Below are 20,347 nucleotides of genomic sequence, written 5' to 3' on the forward strand. Positions count from 1 at the left end.
GCTGAGTATTGCACTGTTCATCCTCAACTCAGGATTAGCTCTCAGAAACCGACTCAAATCAGAGTGTTGGATCTAGGCTGGACAGCATTCGAATCGGATACCTAAGGACTGGAAAGTTCAGAAAAATTCTCTTTTATGTTGTGATAGTTAACTTTGAACTATAAGACTAGTTAATGTTGACTTATCCTAGGGAGCTCCTTAATTAGCATTTGTGTTTTTGTTTCTGCCTTTTTCAGGTGCCCAGCTCTCTGCACACACAGTAAAGGCACCCAAAGATGGGCAGAGTGTGAATAGTTTGCAGCTGTTGTGTTAGAAGCTGCTGTATCTTCAAGTGGGCATGTGCTGCAGGAGTTTTCAGTTCCTTGTTCCTGCTGAGTTCTACATTCCCTCATCACAGGAAGCTGCTTCTTTGCTAAGGTAAGATGCTGTTTATCAGATGGCAGAAAACACTTCAGCTCGCTCTCTGTGAGGCCATGTTTCCTGGCTTCTCCTGAGTGTCTACCATTCCACTTAAAGTCAATTTAGGAAAGAAAGATATTCTGCAACGTTATTTTTGAAGCATGTCTTGCTCTAGCTACAGGGAACCTATTTGTTTAAATTTAGATTGTGTTTTCTTGTACAGGCTATCAAAAATTTAGATGTTGAAACACTACAAATACCATATCAAGACTTTTTTTTTTTAAAACATATGTAGTTTGTGAGAGGAGTTTCTCTGCATTATTTGCTTATCGTCACATTTCTTTATGTAGTTTCCTTTAGAGGTTTGCATTAGTTTGCAACAGATATGGTATTCCATGAAACAGAGTCTTGTTACCAAATAGCAGCAATTGTAATAGAGCTGTGTTTCTTGTGGGGTTTTTTCAATGCAGAAAATGGCAAAGTATTTTGGGGCTTGCGAGCTGTTTTTCTTGTACAATTGATGCGTGTTTTTCCTCATTTTCTGATTCTTAGTATTGGGTATTTTTTCATCTGTGACAGTTCAGTGACTTTCCTGATGGTTCATGCATTAGGTGTATTCTTTTTGGTTTTCTAAGGATTTGCTTACATTTATTCTGTCTGCTGTATTTCCTTTGTCTTATCTATATGGTCAATGCAAAGAATGGGGTAGTTGGCAAACTCCCAAAGTCATCTTGCTCCTATGAAAAGCAAATTGAACCAAAGGTAACTCTTCTTGCACCTCTTTTTTCTTTCCTTTTTTTTTTTTTTTTTTTTTTTTTATTTTTTTTATTTCTATTATTTTGTAAATTGGATTTGGAGAGAATTTCTGCCTGCCAGCAGTCCTTCTCACATCAGTAGTAGCAGACTTGTTGCAACAGTAGTATTCTGGATGGCAAATTGTTACGTAAAAGAGGTTGGTGATGCCAGAATAAGTTCAACTGATGTGTCCCCGTGCTTTGCTTGTTCTCAAGCAGGACATAAGCATTTGGAAAAGAAATGATGCTCTGGCATGTTTTGTTGCAACTCTTCTTCATATTATTGCTACTGTAAGGATTAATGATAAAACATCAGGAGTCCAAATATTGTTTGTCAGTTCACAAGCCTGCAACACCATTGTGAACTGCGTGCCATCTGCAGCTCAAAAATGGCGTACAATCTAGGTGAGCTATGTTCCTGGAAGCATGAGGCAACGTACTTTGTGTTCTACCATATCCCAAAGAACAGGTAATTCCATGTAAATGTTAGGTTTGTTCAGTGTTATCATTGCTGTTGTAGGAGTTCTTAGTTGATGGTGTGCTTCATGGCAAATTGTGTTTGTAATTACAGGTTTCCTAACTTCAGGTTATGATTCTAGCTACTTGAAGAAGAGACTATAGCATTTAACACTCTCCTACTTTTCGCTGTTTCTTGCTTACTGTTTTTCCTATTTTTGATTTTTTCCTTTTGGTTGAGGGGAGGAGGTAGGGATCTCCTCTAGTAAAGCTCTAGATACTAGCCTTTCATTAAAACTAAAAACCCAATCCTGAAATGCTGCTGTGAGACCTTTTTTCTTTTTTTTTTTTTTAAGAGAATCTGATGAGTCATGTGTGTCCAGGTTTTGTGGTGTTTTGAAAGGGCTGCGATAGATCTTATTATTTGCTTTTTGTTTCTGCGTGATGGGGTGGGTAGTCCTTCCTTGGAGTTCTTGAACACCAAGAATACAATGTTGTACACAGTTACAAGGAACTGAGAAGTGCAGTTGGTGTTCACTTGGTGGCTGCCATTTCCCTTTAGCACCTCTTCTGACCTAGTTTTAGCAGCTTCTGTTCAAGAGTTTCTGAGTTTTATCTCCTACTAAGATTCTCCTTATAGTTGTTCTAGTATATTTACTTCTATAGAGTAGCACCTTACTACCTGACTGAATTGAAATATGATGTTCCAGGTGGTCCAGAGCACTGTTCCTTACATTGTGTTTCTCGAAATTGCTATCGGTAAAGTTGAAGGAATTTAATCTGATAAGACAGACAAGTTTCTAGGGCTGTTCTGTGCAAGGAAGAATGATAGTCGTGTGGCACAAGGCATGGTATTCCAGCTTCTGCCTGCATGACTGTTACTTGAAAATTCATTTTGCTCGGTGTAACTTTCTGCTTACTATTGCTGTGCAGCTGATAAAAGCTCTAACTTTGAGCTTTTCAGAACATAGTTAAAACATTTTATTAACTATATTAAAGTTTATTTTCAGTAGTTACTTGCAGAATGGTTCTCAGTTCAGACTCCTTTTAACCTGGTTACAGTAACAACCATTTTACTTCTCACTGTTTACGATCCTTTTACTGCTTCTATTTCTTACTGCTTGGATATTGACATGATATATAGCAAAAGTTCTTTGAAGTAATGGGGAGTTTTCCTTGAGCCAGTGTATGGAATTGTGCCCTTGTTACTTTCACATTTTCTTGTAGTTCTTTCGAAATCTCGGGTCTTGGCATTTGGATATTTGGAATGGAAGCACTGCATAGAAGCGTTTGTTTAGTTCAAAATGATTAGTGTTGAATCCTAATATCAAAATTATCTGTGCTGTGCTATGTAGTTGTAAAGTGGGTCTTTATCTTGTTTTGCACTTTTTTGAAGTTAAATAAGGATAACGACTGCATTTTGAAATGTGTAAGTGTAGTGCCTGACAGAGACACGTATCACCAACCTGACTTGTATCCTGAAATTTTGACAGCTCTATCGCAGTGCTTTACACTACCTTGAAGTATGCAGTGAGAAACGGGTATGTTTTCCTGCATTCTTACTATTTTCCTATACCAACTCTTACAAAATGGACCAGATTTGTCTGTCTTGTTAAGAGACTAATGCTTTAGGAAACTTCAGAGTGTAGAAGGGAGCTCTGTTCTCAGTGTAGTTTCTGTTGCAGTTTGTCTATTGCAGACAGCAGCTGCTGACGTTTGTTTTCTTTCTTGATTTTGAAGCTTGAACTGTATTGTTTGGGTACTCTATCTTATGCCGGTATACTGAGACCCTTGTTCACCTGGTTTTCTGTCCAATCCAAGTCTCTTCCTTGTCTGTTGCCTCTGTTCCTATCCTGTGTGAAAACAGAATGTATCTTAATTTTTTTATTCCTGGGTTTTTGTAGATATTAATTTGGTACCGTAGGGCCCATTCCATGTCTCTTCTGAATCCCAGCATTGTGGCGTTAGCTGGAAAGACTTTCATGAATTTAACCTAATCTTCTACCTTTTGACAGGTGAATGTTTAGCTCCCATTTATGTGGAGAATGATGAACTTCCCCAGTAGTTTCAGTGCTGTGACTGTAATTGTTGTCAGCCTGGGGAGGTGGGGGGGAGAGCAGTTAAACTGAAATCAGTGTGGAAGGTGACTAGACTTGTGGTTTGGATTGCAAGCCAACTTGAAGCTTGTAGTCATTTGAGTGAGATACAATGTTCTTCTAAGGTGGAGGGAAATCTTAGCAATTAATTGAAGGTTTCTTCTTGTGCCCAAGGGAGGGTGTGTTTGATTTCCAGCATGAATTAATGCTTCTTGAGTTGCTTGGAATGGTCTGAGGCAGGGTCAGGGTTTGTGCAGCTAAATGTACCTCACCTGATACCCCAAATTAAGCAATCTAAATCCTGTTTGGGATAAGCAAGAGAAGAGGATGTCTAAAGTTCACTTTACTTTTGTGCAACCACAATAATGCTCAGGTCACATTGCTTTATAAATGTAGTAGTCTAAAATTTTAAAGGTACATAATGTGTGTGTATATATGCGTACTAGATGCACCAGAAGCCATAGTTTCTTATTAAAAAAAAAAAAAAAAGTGACTGTGCTTTATTCTTGAACTCGTGTAAACTCTGACACTACTGATTACCAGAACTGCAGGTAGTGAATGGATGTCTCAATTCTGAAGTTGGCTTACTGCTGCTTAGTCTGAAAGCAAATTTTGAAATTCACTTAGTGTTGCTGAGCATGCTGTTAAGAGAGCATGATGGAGGATATTATTTTATAGGGCCATTGTTGTATGCAGGCTGTTGTGGGCTCCCTAGCTAAGTAGAAATGGAGTATCCACAAGATAGGAAGGGATGAACTTTACATAGAGAGGTTTGTGGACTCTCTTGACTAGAGCAGGTATTATTTCACATATTAAGATTGTTTTTTCTTGAAAACAATACTTTTAAAAATTTTGTGTGTTTTCTTCCTTTTCTTCTTCATTCTTTCTTTCTTTAAGTTGTGAAAAGGGATTTTATGTGAGGCTATTATTTTGAAAGAGAAACTAGGCCAGGGCCGTACACGTAGGGACCGGTGGTTGAGACAGTAGTAAAGGAATATTCCAGGTTTGGTTTGCTGCTCTCTAAAAGGCTTCTTGAGGATAAGTTAGGTGGGTTTGTCTCTGTCTTGGTACTGGTCTGAAAAATAGTTCTAATTTTGTATTTCATGTGTTGGATGCTAAGTGCCTGAACAGTTATGAGGTTCACTAAAAGAAACCAATGCAGGTAGCTAAGTAATTCTCCTTTAAATAAGAGTTTTCCTTGGTTTTCTTAAAGCATAGTATAGGGTTTGAAGAACAGCAATAATGAAAAAAATGAGTAATAGATTTTAAAAATCCTTCTCAGTTGGTATAGAGATCTGAGTTTTTCTCTAGTGCTGATCACTTTTAATTGATATTTTTATAGGACCAGCTTGCACTGACCTGTCATGGCATCCAACAAATTTGTCATTAAGGTAAGTAGAACGTCATAGCTTTCATTGAAAAAAAAAAAAAAGTCTGTAATAGTGCTTAGAGGGTGTGTACGTTGATTTTAAAAGTTAATGATGAAGAGGTGCATCCTTCAGGCTTCTGGTCATAGTAGCATATTTTGTATCAGCTTTTCTCTGCCTTGGAGGCAAAGTTGAGTCACTGCTGTATCATGGCAGAGTGTGTCTGAGGTCAGCTGAAGATTAAAGTCGTGTAACTAAAAGTGATTAGTTGTGTAGTTAGAATTAGAAACTGCATGAATTCTCAGTAAAACAGTATTTGCAACCTGAAATAAAATTTAGGGTTGATTCTTCTCTTACGGTAATCTTGTAATATTATTTGTGTACTTCTCAGGTAATCTAAGAGTTCCTGGTTTAAGGTGTAGTAATGTTCTTAAACTCGTTATCACACTTGACTCTTTTTTTGCCTCTTTTCCCATTTTTAGGGATTAGTTGTCTTACATCCAGTAAAATGCCATTGCAGTTTATTTTGCAAGCAGTCTCTGACTTTTGGTTATGTATCTTTTCAAAGTAATGCTTTTCGAAACATTCTGTAATGAACACAGCACTTTGTAAGTCTTCTACTGTAACTATATCAGCTTATGAATAAATAAAACTAATTGTTCAGTAAAAATTGTGAAACCTTCTCTTTTGGACCTTTTCTTCTGTTTCTGTGTCCCTGAATGTCTGTGGTAGTTTAGGTAATGCATACATTTCAAAGTGATTACCACAATATATTATTCTCTTGGAAGTGTTTTTTCCAGGAATTTTCTTAACAGAAGAGACTTTTTCCTCTGTGGATTAGCTTGGGTTTTTTGGAAGGCAGCTATAAAAGCCTTCCTAACTGTTCAGGCTGTGGAAGCTGTTGAAGCTTGGTTTTGTGGGTAACCAACCTGTTCAACAAGCAGACCAAACACTTAACTTTTGTGTGCTGTGTGTTCTTTTCCAGGGAAAACTGCTGTCACTTAGTGGGACATTTGCTTTTTTTTTTTTACTGTTTAACATTATTATAAACCTTAAATTGACAGTATCATGTCTAAACTATTCATTGCTTCTGAACTGATATAGGAGTTAGGAGAAATATCTTGATTTTGAGCACATTTTAGCTGATACTCTGACTCTATGATACCACTGATGTGGGTAACAACAGGAGCTGAGACTGAAGGCATTGTTTTTCTCAGCTGAGAACTCTTGATATCATCAATATTAATGTAAGTGCCTGAGAAAACAAGTGGTGTGAGTTGAAATATCTTCATTAGATAAAAAGCATTAAGATGCTTGATTACTGACCTGCATTATTACAGCTTGCTGATTCAGCACAGGCACTTTACTGGTATTCAGCATGTACCCTGGCAATCACTAAGTAGTTTAACATCACTGACTATCTAAGCAAAAGGACAGGTTCTCATTGAGCATGTGTTTGTAGGTAAGCAATATCACAGACACAGCTTTTGAGAGTGCCAATGAGATATAACTTTATTTTATATCTGATAGTATTTGAGAAATGAGGATAAGTTTTTGCTGAAAGTTAACTTTGTCTTGACTAAAATATATCAAATATATAATGTAAATATGTGAAAAGCTGATTGGAATTCACTTTGTGCACAGATGCGTTACATTTTACTTGTTAGATTGGAGATTGTGTGTGAATTTTTGCTTCTTTACATTGACTGGATTTGTATTTAATGTGAACATTCCCTTTTTAAAGACTGTTCAACTTTCACATACATTTTTCAAGGAAGATCCCTGTGCAGAAGATTCTCCATTAAAAGGCAGAAAATATTCTCACTCCTCTCTGCAGGGCGAGTATAGAAAATATTATGTTCTGACTTTTAGGTTCCTTGTGTTTGATAGGGGTATTTTACTGGGTGAAAACGTTTCATACATGCCTCGTCTTCTACATTCTCTACTTTTAAGTTTTTAGATTTTGTAAGCATGTGTATGTTAATCTTTTTGGTAAGATAGTGAGAAGTATAGGTCTTTCAAGTCTTAGCTGACTGGAACATAATTACGAGGAAAGCACCTGTAATGTGTTTAATGGCTTTGCTTTACACGTATGAGAATCTCTGTACCTCCGATGTAATGGTCAGTTATTTTCAGTAGAGGGAGTAGTTGGCCTATTTTTGAAAGGCGATCCTAAGCTTGGGTTTATGGGCAATTAGGAGCGATTGAAATAAAATAATTAATGCAGTAAAATAGCTTTAAACCTTAATAGAAAAACTACAGTTAGGTCCTAAACACTCTTTCTTCACTTGCCAAGTGGCTGAATGCCATAGTGTTGTGATGTGCAATAGATAATATTTTATGCAAGTTGATTTGATCAGCAATTTTCAATTTTAGGAAATATCGATACTTCATAAAGTACTGCATGGTAAAATACCCCCAAATCTGGAAAATAAGACATATGAATTTAATTAAGCTTTCTCTGTGTGTTGCTAAAATATTTTACTGCTGTTCTGAGAAATAAATCTTTAATTGGTGAGGCTTAAAGCAAAATCATGAACTCTATATGGATTTGAAAAATAATATCACTAGGGCCTTGTTTAAAACTTTGGACAAACTAGAAAGAATTGCTCTTCCAGAATTGTGTAAATTGACTTTATTCATGCCAAACTGCAAAACTAAATATAGTAATTTTTATGGCTGTAATAGAAAAATTTCATTTACTGTTTTCTGCAATTCGTTCATTTGCCAAACACTGAAGACTTTAAGTTGTTACTACATTTCAATAGCCTAAGTCAAAGGGAAGCTTTTTTACTTTGCCATTTCCTACTTTGAGAAATTAAGAGCTCTGTTCTGTCTCAGATTTGTAGGCCTTTGCTAGCACGTATCTTGGATTAAGATAATTATAGTTTCAATGTTCCTTCTGGTCATCTAGCACACTGCAGTCGATTTTTCAGCAGTGTTCCTTGTTATCAATTTAAGTTACTGCATGCTGGAAGTGTATATGCAACTTTTTGGTCCTTCCTATATAAAATTTTTTGCTTGCTGTCAATTGCAAGTTCCTTTGAAGCAGTAAGCATATTTTTCTGTTTTATATTGGGAACAAAGATGGGAGTACTGGATGTGATTGGACAGAAAAATGACAGTACAACTGTAATGTGGTCAATTTTCCCCTTCATTTTGCTTTTGTATGTATCCCTTACTTTTTTTATGTTGATGTGTCTTAGTGTAATCATTAAGATATTGATTTATAACCAAAGGCATCTTAACATCTGGCTTTGCATAGTGCTCCTGTGGTGGTGCAGCTCTGTGAAAGAAAGTGTGTATAGAAAGAATGTTGATTATAGGCGCTAACAGTAGGTAGAAGGAAATGGAAAGGTATCTTCCTGTCAGACAATATGCTAGTATGTACTTACAGCGCTGTACGGGTCATTTGAGGGTCTGCTCACAGACCTGTAGAAGGTATTGTTGGTTTTGGTCTGGAATAAGAAAATGTGCAGTTTATTTTGAAGGGGCCTTTTTGGATATTTCCATGTGTATTTAAATGTATTAATAGATTTCTAGTGCTAAAACTTCACCATATCTCTGGCCTTTCCAGTGCTTTCTTTTTTTTAGCTACCACTTGAAATGTAGCACAGCGATAGTAAGTTGGCTATCAGATACGTCTGTCTGGATGATCCTTAGGTGACATCTAAGTGGGCAAGACAGATTAAAGTTCACATTTCTGTGAAGTGTGTCCATTGAATTAGCTAATCAATATTTCTGTAAATATTTTCTTCTGTGAGAAAGTGGTGTGTTTGCTGCTTCTTGCAAGTTGCTTGGAGAGAAGAAAAACTAGGGAGATGAGTAGGTTTTCTTATCTAATTTTTAAATTTTTCTCTTGATTCCATATAATGAGCAATGGAGGATAGTAAATGCATTTTACTGCTATATTAAGTCCATAGATAGCGCTCTCAAGTGGAGAGCGAGAATAAGGAAAACCATTTAAAATAATTTTTTTGCATGTTCTGACTGCTCAGAGTTACTACACTAATACTACAGGTGCTTTTTTTTACATACATAGTTTTGAACTGTTTAACATACTGTTTTCTAGTTTGAGAGCTAGGGTTTTTAGAATGCTTAGTTAAGATAACTAATAAATATGATATTTTCTGATGTCCATTTCTTTTTCGCCATTGCAAAACTAAGACATTCGTATATGAAATTCCTGTAGTTGGAGTGCTTGCAAATGTTTCAATAGAAATATGCTAAAATTAAGTTTTCTACAATCAGATAGAATTTGTAAACGTTCTCCAAACTGATTAAAGCTTGTTGAATTTTACGCGTACTGTATGTTCTTATATTTGCTTTTTGGGTCTTTAAAAATTAAGAAATAGCTATATTAACCATATAATGGTGATTTTCTAGGGATAGTGTTCTCCTAAAGCAACGTTGCTCAGAACAACTATAAATACAGGTAGTTGGAATTGTTATCATCAAGTAGCATCATACACTTCACTTGGCTCTGATGTTTGTTTCTAGACAAATGGATAAAATATTATACTTGTCTAAAAGGGCTTAAATGTCTTAATAAGGTAATGAGGGACCTGGGGGAAAATATGATTTAAAATAGGAGGTAGAAAACAATAATAATGGATGGAGGGACATCTATTTAGTTTTCTTTCTTAACTCTGTATTTAATTCTCAATTTCATGGGACCAGATATGGAGTGACTAAAGTGATGAGTAAATAAGTTCCAGAAGAAAGAAAAGAGGAAGTTGGGAGGTAGAGGGGGGGAGGAAAATTAAGTGTACGGTCTAATTCTAAACCTCCTGGAGTTAATGGAAGTTTCCTCGCTGACCTCAGAGGATTAATTTTCAAGCCTAGGGAAATGATGAGTGGATGAAGAACTGAGAGATTAAAGTGTTAGCAAAAGGAGAAAGGAATAGGAAGCCAGAGGCATAAACATCAATAGTGGAAACACTGCTTTCATGGGTATCACTTAAAATAAGGAATAAAAGGATGGTTCAACTTGCATTACTTTTTTTTGGTACTTCAAATAAATCTGATTAGTTTTGGAAGTACCGGTTGTGCCAGAAAATGAGGTTTTTGCTAATTGTGAGCACTATAGTACTGTGACAGTGACATGGGATTCTAAATACAGACTGTACCAAGCGATACTGATTTTTTTTAGATGCAATTAATTCAAAGATGTAATCTCCCATGATATATGCCATATGCCTTATTTCTGACCAGCACTACCATATTTTACATCTCCACTGCTCTGCTTCTTGGAGATCTTGGTGGTACTGCCTGCTTGACCCCTGAGTTCAGCAGTGAAGGAGGAAGGGATGGGAAACTTAGAAGCAGACTTCAATCTCTGCGAGTCCAGCAAAACATCAGGGCTTAGCAGAGATGCTGCATGGGGTCACTGAATGTCTTTAGGTCCTGGGAGAGGCTTCAGCTTGCGCTGTAGGTGAAATTCTTCAATGCTTTCCAGTGAGTTCAGATGGCGGTTAGTAGGCTGGGAGGTAAAGGGATCCATGTTTCACGTACTACCTGATAATGTCATGTACAAACAGTTTAATGATGCAGTGATACAGTTTTTGCTCTTGATGTTAGTATCATGAAAATTTAATATAAAAATTTTCGTATTGTTTTGTGTGGCCTTTCCCTACCCTGGACAATGTGGATGTAGATTGATATGTGGAAGTTATCTGAGTATTCGATACATGAGTGTGTTCTAACTGGACTATGGAGTAAAAGGGAGAAGAGAGACTGACAACACATTTTTATTCTTTCCTTATGTTTCATCCATGTGGTTCACAACTTCCTTAAAAGGAGTCTATTTTTAAAAGCAAAATTATTGCTTGGTTTCAATTCTTAAATAAAAGCTTAGTTTCTGGACATTTTGTGTTCACTGCAGCACTTATTCAACCATGACTTTGCAGTATTTTTCTTGACTCTAGCCAAGCTTTTCCTTAAATAATGGTACCACAGGACATGGCACCCTATTTCAGTATTCTGCTGCAGTCATTGCTAGGCGTGAGCACTGATGACGCTCAACTATTGTGAAAACCCTTTAAACTGCTGATAAAATGATGACTCATGGTCACCTGATGAAAACAGATTCATTACCATGCCTCCAGAAACTTTAGATCCCATGTAAGTGTTTCACTTCCCACACTAGTTCTTCTAAAAGGGATGATGATGCAGTTACTTTTTAACAGTTGGCAGCTGCTCAATTAAGCTGTGACAATGTGGTTGGCAAAAAATATAAATTCCAGACTTTTTTAATAATAGTTTAAGGAACTAAAATCTGTATGAGCTGTGAAGAAGTCACCAACATTATTTGCTGTGTTACTTGGAGTGTTTTCTAATCAAATTATACATTTTAGATTTCATTTACCGCTACTGAATTAAGTTCTTTTTACAGTGGATCTGACCCAAACCTCACTGAAGTCAATGGGCTTTGGATCAGAGCCTGTAGGCATATATTGGTAGCACACTGTAGCTTAACTAAGGACATACTCATTTATTTCATAAACTGAACTGAGGAAGGCTGTTTATCTTCCTCAGTCTTTTTTAAATGCAGTCTGTTTGTCTATAATGTCAATGTCTAAAGAAGTTAGGTTTCAAAAATACTGAAAAGTGATACAGCGAAATAATAAAATATAAATCAGTTTTAATTCCAATACAAAAAGAGTAAAAGGAGAACCCCTGTCTTGCGAACTGGTGATTACCCAGGGACTGTGAAAAGATGGATAAAGTGAAAATAGAACTATGAAAAAACTTTAAATTAGACTTTCAAGTGTGTATGATTCTATGTTATAAAGCAGAAAAAGGTTCTCAATGAGTAATTTAATGTAGGGTAGTGAATGGTTTATTCACTCTTAAATGATCAGGAGCTTGACTGGTGATTTTTGTCTTACACTGATTTCCCTCGTTTGACTGGAAATGTTTCTAACTTGAAATGCTGTGGGACACCATGCCTAAGAAAATCAAAATATTAAGTCATTTCAAATGTGTATGATTGAAACTTTTACTGGAATGGAAAATCTTGGTGTGTGTATGGGACCGATATAAAAATATTATTTTCCTCTTTCTTTTTAAACAGATGTTCACTAAGTAAAATTCATGCTTTAAAATTTAACATGCAGACTCCTACCATTTTTTTAGTTATATCTCCATTTCTGTTTGTTTTTCCATATATTTTCCAGCTGACTCATTCTAAACTTAGATGATGAACATTATGTATTTATTCTGTGCTAAAAACTGGGACTCATCTAGTTTGAAAAAGAATGGTCTGATCAGAATTGAATATTAACTTCAGATATTAAGAAAAAAAGGTAGAAACAAGATAAAGTTCTTAGATGCTATAATATCAGTCATACAAAGTGTGTCAACAAATTACATATGGGAAAGTCATGGCTTGTTTGTGTGTTGGTTTTTTTTTTTTCCGCTGAATCCCTCCCTACCATTTTACATTACCAGTGTGGTAATGAAGAGCCAAAGAGTTGCAGATTTGATAAAGACATTTTGTAATAATGTCAGAAATGCATTTGAAAAACAAGCTACAATATGGAGTGAAGTGGTATCTTAATTGACAAAAAAGAACTCTTATTGCAGAAGACAAGTTCTGTAGTTAGTCCACGTACTAGCCCTTCTGCTGTTGTCTGTTGTTCTATCCTGTTTTTTAATAGAAGCTGTCTACTTTTGCCTTAGTGTGATATTGCTTGGCCAAATGAACAGAAAGAATAAACACCTTTATATAACGAATAAAAATCAGTTTAGCTGTATAGGTTCATTTAGTCATAGAAAGAAATGGTAAATGGAGATGGGTCTTGCCAAGCCATGGTGTCTGTACCTTTGCATATCAAGCTAACCTATTTTTTATTTCCCTGCTTCGTAGAATGCAGCATTTTTAATGAGGCCTACACAAAAGACAACTCTGCCTTCTTACTACAAAACAGTATTTGTAGCCGAGAGATTTTTGCTTGGGAAATTGGGAAAAGAATAGTTTGTGATCTAGATCATGTGCAGACAGTTTTGAGCCAAAATCTGAACTTCAGTGATTCGAGTGCTTCAGGAGGATCTTTTCCTGTTGGCTGTGTACGCTTTGCTAGGGCAGTATGGTCCATTTATGAAGCCTTAAGAGCAAGTGTCATCTTTCTTGTTTTTGTACTTTCTTGTCTTTGTAGCTTCATTGAGGCTTCTTTGCTATTTCTGCTATCTGTGCGTTTTACAGACGCATCCTCTTGCATGAAATCCTGAATCTACAAGCTTCAGCAAAACAAAGACTTTATTCCTTTTTCTAAGTAGCTTGCCACATACATGCAAAATAGCATTCAAATGGAGAATCGCTGTAAAGGTGTTGCATCAAATGCTCATTGAAGAATAGTTAGTTGTTAGTCTCGAGGGAGAGTGAGGAAGAGAACAGAGGTGGGGAAGAATGATGTGGTTTCCACACAAGAAAATGTGACATAGCCACAGAACGTTTTCTCAGCATTTTCATATTGTTGATGACTGAGGTTTGAGGATATCTGTAAAGGTACTGTAAGAACTCTTATCCTCATTTTACTCTAAAAACCTGTGCAGTAACTAAACTAAGCTCTGTTCCACATGCAGGATCCTCTTCGCAAGGCCCTGCTTAGTTTCCAGGAAGCAGTAAGGTGCCTGGCATATCTGACACCACTCAACTGGTGAAAGAATAGTTTATATAAGATACAGTTAAATACAGTCTTTCAAGTTCAAGCCAATATTCTCCTATTTTAAACTCAGAGGGTCGTCTTTGTTCATTGAATATACCAGTGATTTAATAGCACTCATAATTAACCAAATATACATGGTTGTGGTTTATCCTGCTTTGTATCATACAGATAAAGGCTGATAGAAGAGAAGTGTATAGCTCTGAACAGAAAATATTTGCTGAACTGAAGAGTTAGGAAAGAGCTAACTCCTGGGCCATTAAAGAGGATCTGTTCAATGCCAAGATCCTAGGATTTGACAGTTGGAAGGGTCATGCAGTATATAACTTTCCCTTCTTTATTTTGACATTCCTATAGTATAAAAATAGGAAGGAGAGTAATATAAGTAGCACTACCAGAGCGCGTTGCGTTGCCATAATAAGGTAATCTTCAGTAGTGGAAAACAAGCTTATAAAGAGTTATTCCCTTTGTAGTATTGTCTGTAATTCTCTGATTCTTATTTTGCTGGGTGTTAAACTGTCACATAGTTGCAATCCACGTCTCGGGGAATTTACAAACAATTGAGATGATAGGAGTAAGTCTGGCACATCAAGAGTTGAAAATGAAGCCCATAATTTAAGAACACAATCACACAAAAACATATTCTCTCCTCAGTGTTTGTAGCAGAATATGAAATAGACTGAATAGCAGTGACTGGTGATTAAATTGTCATTGGCTGCCATGGGCATCCCAGCGGAGAGAAATCTTACAGGAGGATTTGGAATAAAAGAACAACATTGGTTTATAGATTTCATCAGAAAATTGTTAGAATTTGTCATCAGTTTTAAATCTTTATATGCCAATTTATGCATCTTTCAGAAAATGGAATTGAATATTTTATTTTGCTTTTATTGTTTGCTGAAAACAGAGGGTGCTGTTTAGAGGTGACCTTAAAAGACTTAAAAAAAAAAAAAATATATATATATTAAGGAAAATGTTTCTTTGCCTATATACCTTCACCCTGATAATTGGCAGAAATTGTGATTTGATGTGCATAATGTTTGGCGGATACAACTAGGGGTACTTGCTGATTAGGAACTGAAAAGAGATTTAATTACAGATGCCCAGCATATTCTACATAGTTCAGAAAACCCTGTGCTAATTTGAAGCCATTTTCTGTAGGGCTATTAGAGATGGTTCATATGTCATTGTGGTTGTTTTAGAGACACCTACATTATTAAGCATGTAGGAACTGTTGGGATTTAGTCTGGTTTTGTAAATTGCTGTTTGAACTATGATACAAATTTTGGGAAGGAAAAATCCAGTGAATAAAAAATACTGTAAGTTCAGAAGTTAAATCATACTCGGATATTGTTAGAACCTACCTTTTTGTTAGAGTATCTTTTGCAGGCATCAAGAAATCTCATGTTATTTCAAGCTGTACACCTAGAACAACACTTAAAGCTCTGTTGTTGGTAGCCAGCGTTGTGACAGGGTGAGGCAACCGTTCAGGTACTGTTAGGAGACAGCATTCCCACTCCAAGCAGCGAAAACGAAGGTAGCAAAATACAGTTACCAGATTTGTAAGTTGGCTAGGCTGCTGGATCTGTAACAAAGTGTTATGGGTACCACTGATGATCACGGACTGTTAAAACATAATTGAAAGTTTGATCTTGACAGGGGGCTACAAATTCAAAACTAGTTTAGAAGGAGATAATACGTCTGGAATTACCAGCAGCATTGCTCGTCATTGTTCCTTGGAGACCCATGTGTGAGCAGAGCCTCGCTTCACATTCTATTGCTCTGCCAATTTGGTATTCCTCCTTTACGCGGAGATGTTAGGAATAACAGACTGTCAAACACTTTAGCTTTTTTTTATTAGGAAGCAAAAAGTGGAGAACTTCAGTATCACCATTAACTCTCATTAGCTGTGGGCTCTGTTCTATGGAGCTTTTTGAAATGATGCCTGAATAGTAATACAGAGCTGTGCCTAGTCTTCAGAGAGTACAGGTGTTCCTGAAATAACGTCAGCTTGTATCCTCCTCCTGAGTATTTCTATTCCACGTAAGAAGTGGTTGTGTCCTTAACGCCAGACTTTACCTACATAGATACTAGTGACTTTAAATTGATGCAAATGGTAGTTTCAGAATAGGCAACATAATGGTATTTAAGAGCGCAAGCTTATTCACCGTGACCATCTGCTTTATAGTGATGCCCACATCAAAATCCCTGCTGCTGCTGGCTGTCATCATATTGGTACTTGATTTTGAAATACTACTTCTTTCTCTTTGGATTGCCACGCAGATTTAGTGGTTAGACCTTGATCAGCAAGTGGCGTGCTCATTTCTCTAATCTGACCATCTGTAACTTAGTTCAGTGATCCTCAAGATGTTTAGATTAGTTCCCTTGTCTTTTCAGTAAGTTTGGATCTCTTCAAAAAGTCAGTGTGCTACATGTTTAAATGTTAAAATAGTAAGACGTTAGTCCAAATCTATTAAGAAATAATGTAGTTTAAATGCAATGCTATCTGTTACCTTACTAGTGTGGTGACAAACAGCAAGTTTTTTCTCAAATGGTAGTTCTGTTTTGGGCTGCTGGAGGTTCCTGTGTATTTAAGGTATTCCAGGCTTTTCCACAAAGCGAAAAGACCATGAAAATTCTGTTCTGTGAGAGCTCATTCTCAGGAGCGGAGATCTCCCTTGCTTTTATTTTCATGTTTATAGCAGCACCTTATACAGACTTGCAAATCAGACAGAGCTAGGGAAAGAAAGAGCAAAATGAAAAGTGGCGGGGTTGTGGAACAGGCTGTGAGAGGTCAGCATCCCATGGGGGAGCAACTTTGGGATAAGTTTTCACCTGTATAACTGTTGTTGAATAGCAGGGGTGTACGGTCAACTTTTAAAATTGCAGTTGAACTGCGGATTATAAGCATGAAAATGCAATAATGTGCCATTAATATTCTAAGTAACAGATTGCACGTGAACAGGTAACGGGATTGGAATGATTATGCTGCTACCTAAATGGAAAGAAAATCTGTCCCTGAATATTTGTGCATTCTGGAGTTTCCCTCTGTGACTTCCATAGGCAGCTTCTGCAATCTGGCATTACACAAAATAAATTCTCAGGCCCTTCTTTGTTGTTTGCAGCTGTCTTCAACTGATCCATTAATGTTTCTGGACTAGAGCAAAAGCTGAACGTTTACAAATAATTCCACACTGAAGAAATGCATAGCATAATGTTCTATTTAGCTAAAATAAATAAATAAATCAATCAAACTGTCTGTTAAGAGAGTCTAGTCGTGGTGGGATACAATTCTTGTATTCCTCCTTTGACGCAAGGTAAAGTTTGGTCTGAGGCAGTTTGGTCTAGCCGGGCAGTGGTATAAAAGCAAGGTGGTGATAATGTGGGTGATGGAGGAAGCTGGTGGGGGGCGGTGGGTGAGTACCGGGGGCGGTGGGTGAGTACTGGGGCGGTGGGCGAGTACCGGGGCGGTGGGTACCGGTGAGCCGGGGCGGGGGGGCTTCAGCACCAGCCCCGGCCGGGACAGCGGCTCGCCGCGCCGGCCCCTCCGCGGGGGGGAGGCCCCTCTGCTCCCCTGCTCAGCCTCGCTGGGCCGCATCGACCGGCGAATCGAGTAATGCTGCTGGGTTTCTTCCTCCCTGGTCTAGTTTAGCTAACCAGTCCCCCTCTTCAAAGACAGAGAAATGGCAAGCGGTGTTAGTTCATTTCAGTTCTGCCTAGTTACAGAGCCAGACCGCTTCCTTTGCGGAAACTTAGGAGAACCCCTTTCAAGGGTCGTTTACTGTTTGTTTTTATAGTGAATTACCCTTCATACCTATTTCTTTTCTAATGACTTTTTGATCATTTCTCTAATTTGGGAAGTATACTTTTAAAGACTTTTGGTGACATGTTTATTTTTCTTAAATGCTTATGGAACAAAAACACAACCTTATGAGGCATGTGTGTCCCAAACGGAATTAGAATGGTTCCACAGTGTTAATTCTGTTCATCCATTATATATCTGAATTTTTCTCTTCTAACTTTGATCCTGTAATTATAGAGAAGAAACTATTTTGAAGAACCTTGCTTTCTACGCGCACATTAAAAAGATCACTAGGGTATAAGCATATGGAAAACTTAGTAGGCAATTTCTCCTTCCCCCTTCACTTTTTCACATATGCAAATGAACATTAGAAAAAAAAAAAAAGGCAAATAGAACCAGAAATCTGTCTCTGACCTTTTTACACCCACATTCTTGATGATAACCTTGTACTTTCAATCTGTCTTTTTTTCAATGAGGTCTTAGAAATTTCAGCCATGGGTAGTGGGGTTCACAGATAGATGCTGGAAAGATGGTGGCCTCTGCTTTTTATTGCTGGCTGTGGGAGGAAATCTCAATTCATGTGAAAAATATTGAGAATTCTTGTATTGAGTGACTGAAGAAAATATTTTATATTTATACTGTATACTTGCCTTTTAAAATTGTATGTTTTATTGGTAGACATAGAATGGGAAGGTGGGACAGTTTGATATGCTTGAGCTATGGCAGTCTTTAGATATGTATGCGAATGGTAAAGCTACTAACTGATCTCCCTGTGTTGCAGAGAGCTTGCATCCTCTTTTCCCTAATGGTTTCACAGTGCTCTCCTCAGTAAACTATGAGAGCAGTAGGGCTTTGTTTTTTAGTGGGGAAAAAAGAAAAAAAAAAAAAAAATTACTGGTAGTTGCAGAAGACTCTCCAGTGATTTCTAAGTAAATTAGCAACAGCAATTTACAGCAAAGATTTGCTGTAAATTTTTTGCAGCAAAAATTTGCTAAAAATCAGCAAATTAGAGATTTAAGACATTCATGTACTAGAGCTGTAATATAATAGTTACAGTTGTAATAAAAATCAGAGTAATTTAATACAACTTACGTGCTAAGAGAATACGAGTGAAGTTACCATAGTTTCAGAATGTCTTGGATTTTAACGATGACAATGTTTGCTATTTTTAATTTCTTGATTTTTTTTCCAATTTTTTTTCCCTTCTAAACAATGTAAAGGGAAGAAAAATTAACTTTTGTGAAATAAGAGTCCTCTGTTTACTTTCAGAAAAGCTTTGTTTCAATTTATTTATTAATTACTTTTATAAAAGGGGGTAAAGATGTAGGTATGTGTATGTTGTAATGCTCATTTTAAGAAACTTAAATCTCAAAGCTTCTAATATTGGCAGTCTGGCATTCATTGTAAGTATAATAGGTTATTTCATGCTGCTACTCTTAACATTTCAGTATCATAACCATGAATATAAAGACCACACACAGACAACAAGGTCTCTAGCCACTTACGCATGTAAACAGTCTGGCTTTTTACAAAGTGGAAAAATATTTCTTGTGCAGTATTTTAACATGATCAGCATGTTAAGGCTCGATCTGCAACTGTGTCAACATTTCTTCGGCTGTAAGCATTAATTCTGTAGCCTCTTGATAATATGTAAAATGTGAAACTGGTTTGTTTACTACTGGGATTTGTCAGCAATTACTGTCTGCATTTAGCTTAGTACTTTCAAATAGATAATAGATCAAAGAATTATTTTGCATCATCACTCTGGTTTTAGTAAAACAAAGGATTCCCCCACCCCCCACCCCCGCCTGCTTTGGGCTCTTTAAAGGGACATTGGAGCAATAAATTTCATAAATATTGTTCTTATACCTGTTTGATGTTAGTAGGCACAGGTACAATACACTAAATGAGATTCTGTAACTACTCTTTGACATGAATTTAGCTGTAGAGACAGGAACGTACATCTCTTTCAGGCCTCAGGTTATCGTGAGACCTGGCATGGCTTCAACATAGTTAGGATTTTTTGGTTTGTTTATTTTTTTTTAATTAATGCATGTTTTCAGCATTCTTATTACCATTAGGAACCGCAAGTGCAGTGGTCGTGCAGTATTATCTAAGCGCTGTATCATCTTCATCACAAAGAATTGTGAAGACTACAAGTTCTGATAGACTGTTCTTCATTCGTTTATAGTATGGAGCTAATAAGAGTAAGATGGCATAGAAATGTTTTTATGGACATCATATTTCTTCAAATAATAAATATTTGGTTTCATAGTGTCTTTTATCTCTGTTCTCAAAGTCTTTATTAGTATATTTATGAAATTAGTTTCAGCATCTCTTTGAGGTTTTACAGGTAACAAAAAAAAAAAACCGCAGACAAACCCTCAAACTTACTAGATATATCTACAGAACTTTGGTAAGGATTTCTTTGTTTACTTGGAAGTAGGCTGTGTAATCACGAAGTAAAACTTGCCACTGCTCCCGAGAAGGTTGCCATTGATTAATTCTGTGGTCTCAGGGGCACTTTATTAAAATATTTCACCTGAGCTTTTCTTATAAGTTTGTACAAATCTAAAGTATTTGTTTTCCTGTGAATGTTTTATTCAAGAGCTAAAAATAACAGCATAGCATAGAATGCCCACCAGTCTATAAGACTGCCACTTTAAAAATCTCAAAATACAGACTGAATTGCAATATGGATGAGCTAAATTATTGGGCAGAAATTCAGTTTTAGGAATAGCCAGCTGATAGAAGAAGCTGTTACGTG

General features: G+C 36.8%; 1 protein-coding gene across 4 annotated transcripts in view; it reads left to right on the top strand.

Annotated features, from left to right (window-relative positions):
- SLX4IP (SLX4 interacting protein) overlaps window positions 1–20,347 on the top strand; it is an 80,773-nt gene that overhangs the window by 1,168 nt on the left and 59,258 nt on the right. For 3 of the 4 annotated variants that reach the window (XM_082307675.1, XM_082307676.1, XM_082307678.1), the window contains exons 2-3: window positions 237–417; window positions 5,088–5,136. In XM_082307675.1, coding sequence (XP_082163801.1) covers window positions 5,110–5,136 — 27 coding nt within the window. In that variant the 5' untranslated portion in view covers window positions 237–417; window positions 5,088–5,109. The remainder of the gene's footprint in view (window positions 1–236; window positions 418–5,087; window positions 5,137–20,347) is intronic. The other variant, XM_082307677.1, reaches the window with a different exon arrangement.

This window comes from Platalea leucorodia (assembly GCF_965183815.1).
Source record: "Platalea leucorodia genome assembly, chromosome: 3".
Classification (NCBI taxonomy): Eukaryota; Metazoa; Chordata; class Aves; order Pelecaniformes; family Threskiornithidae; genus Platalea; species Platalea leucorodia.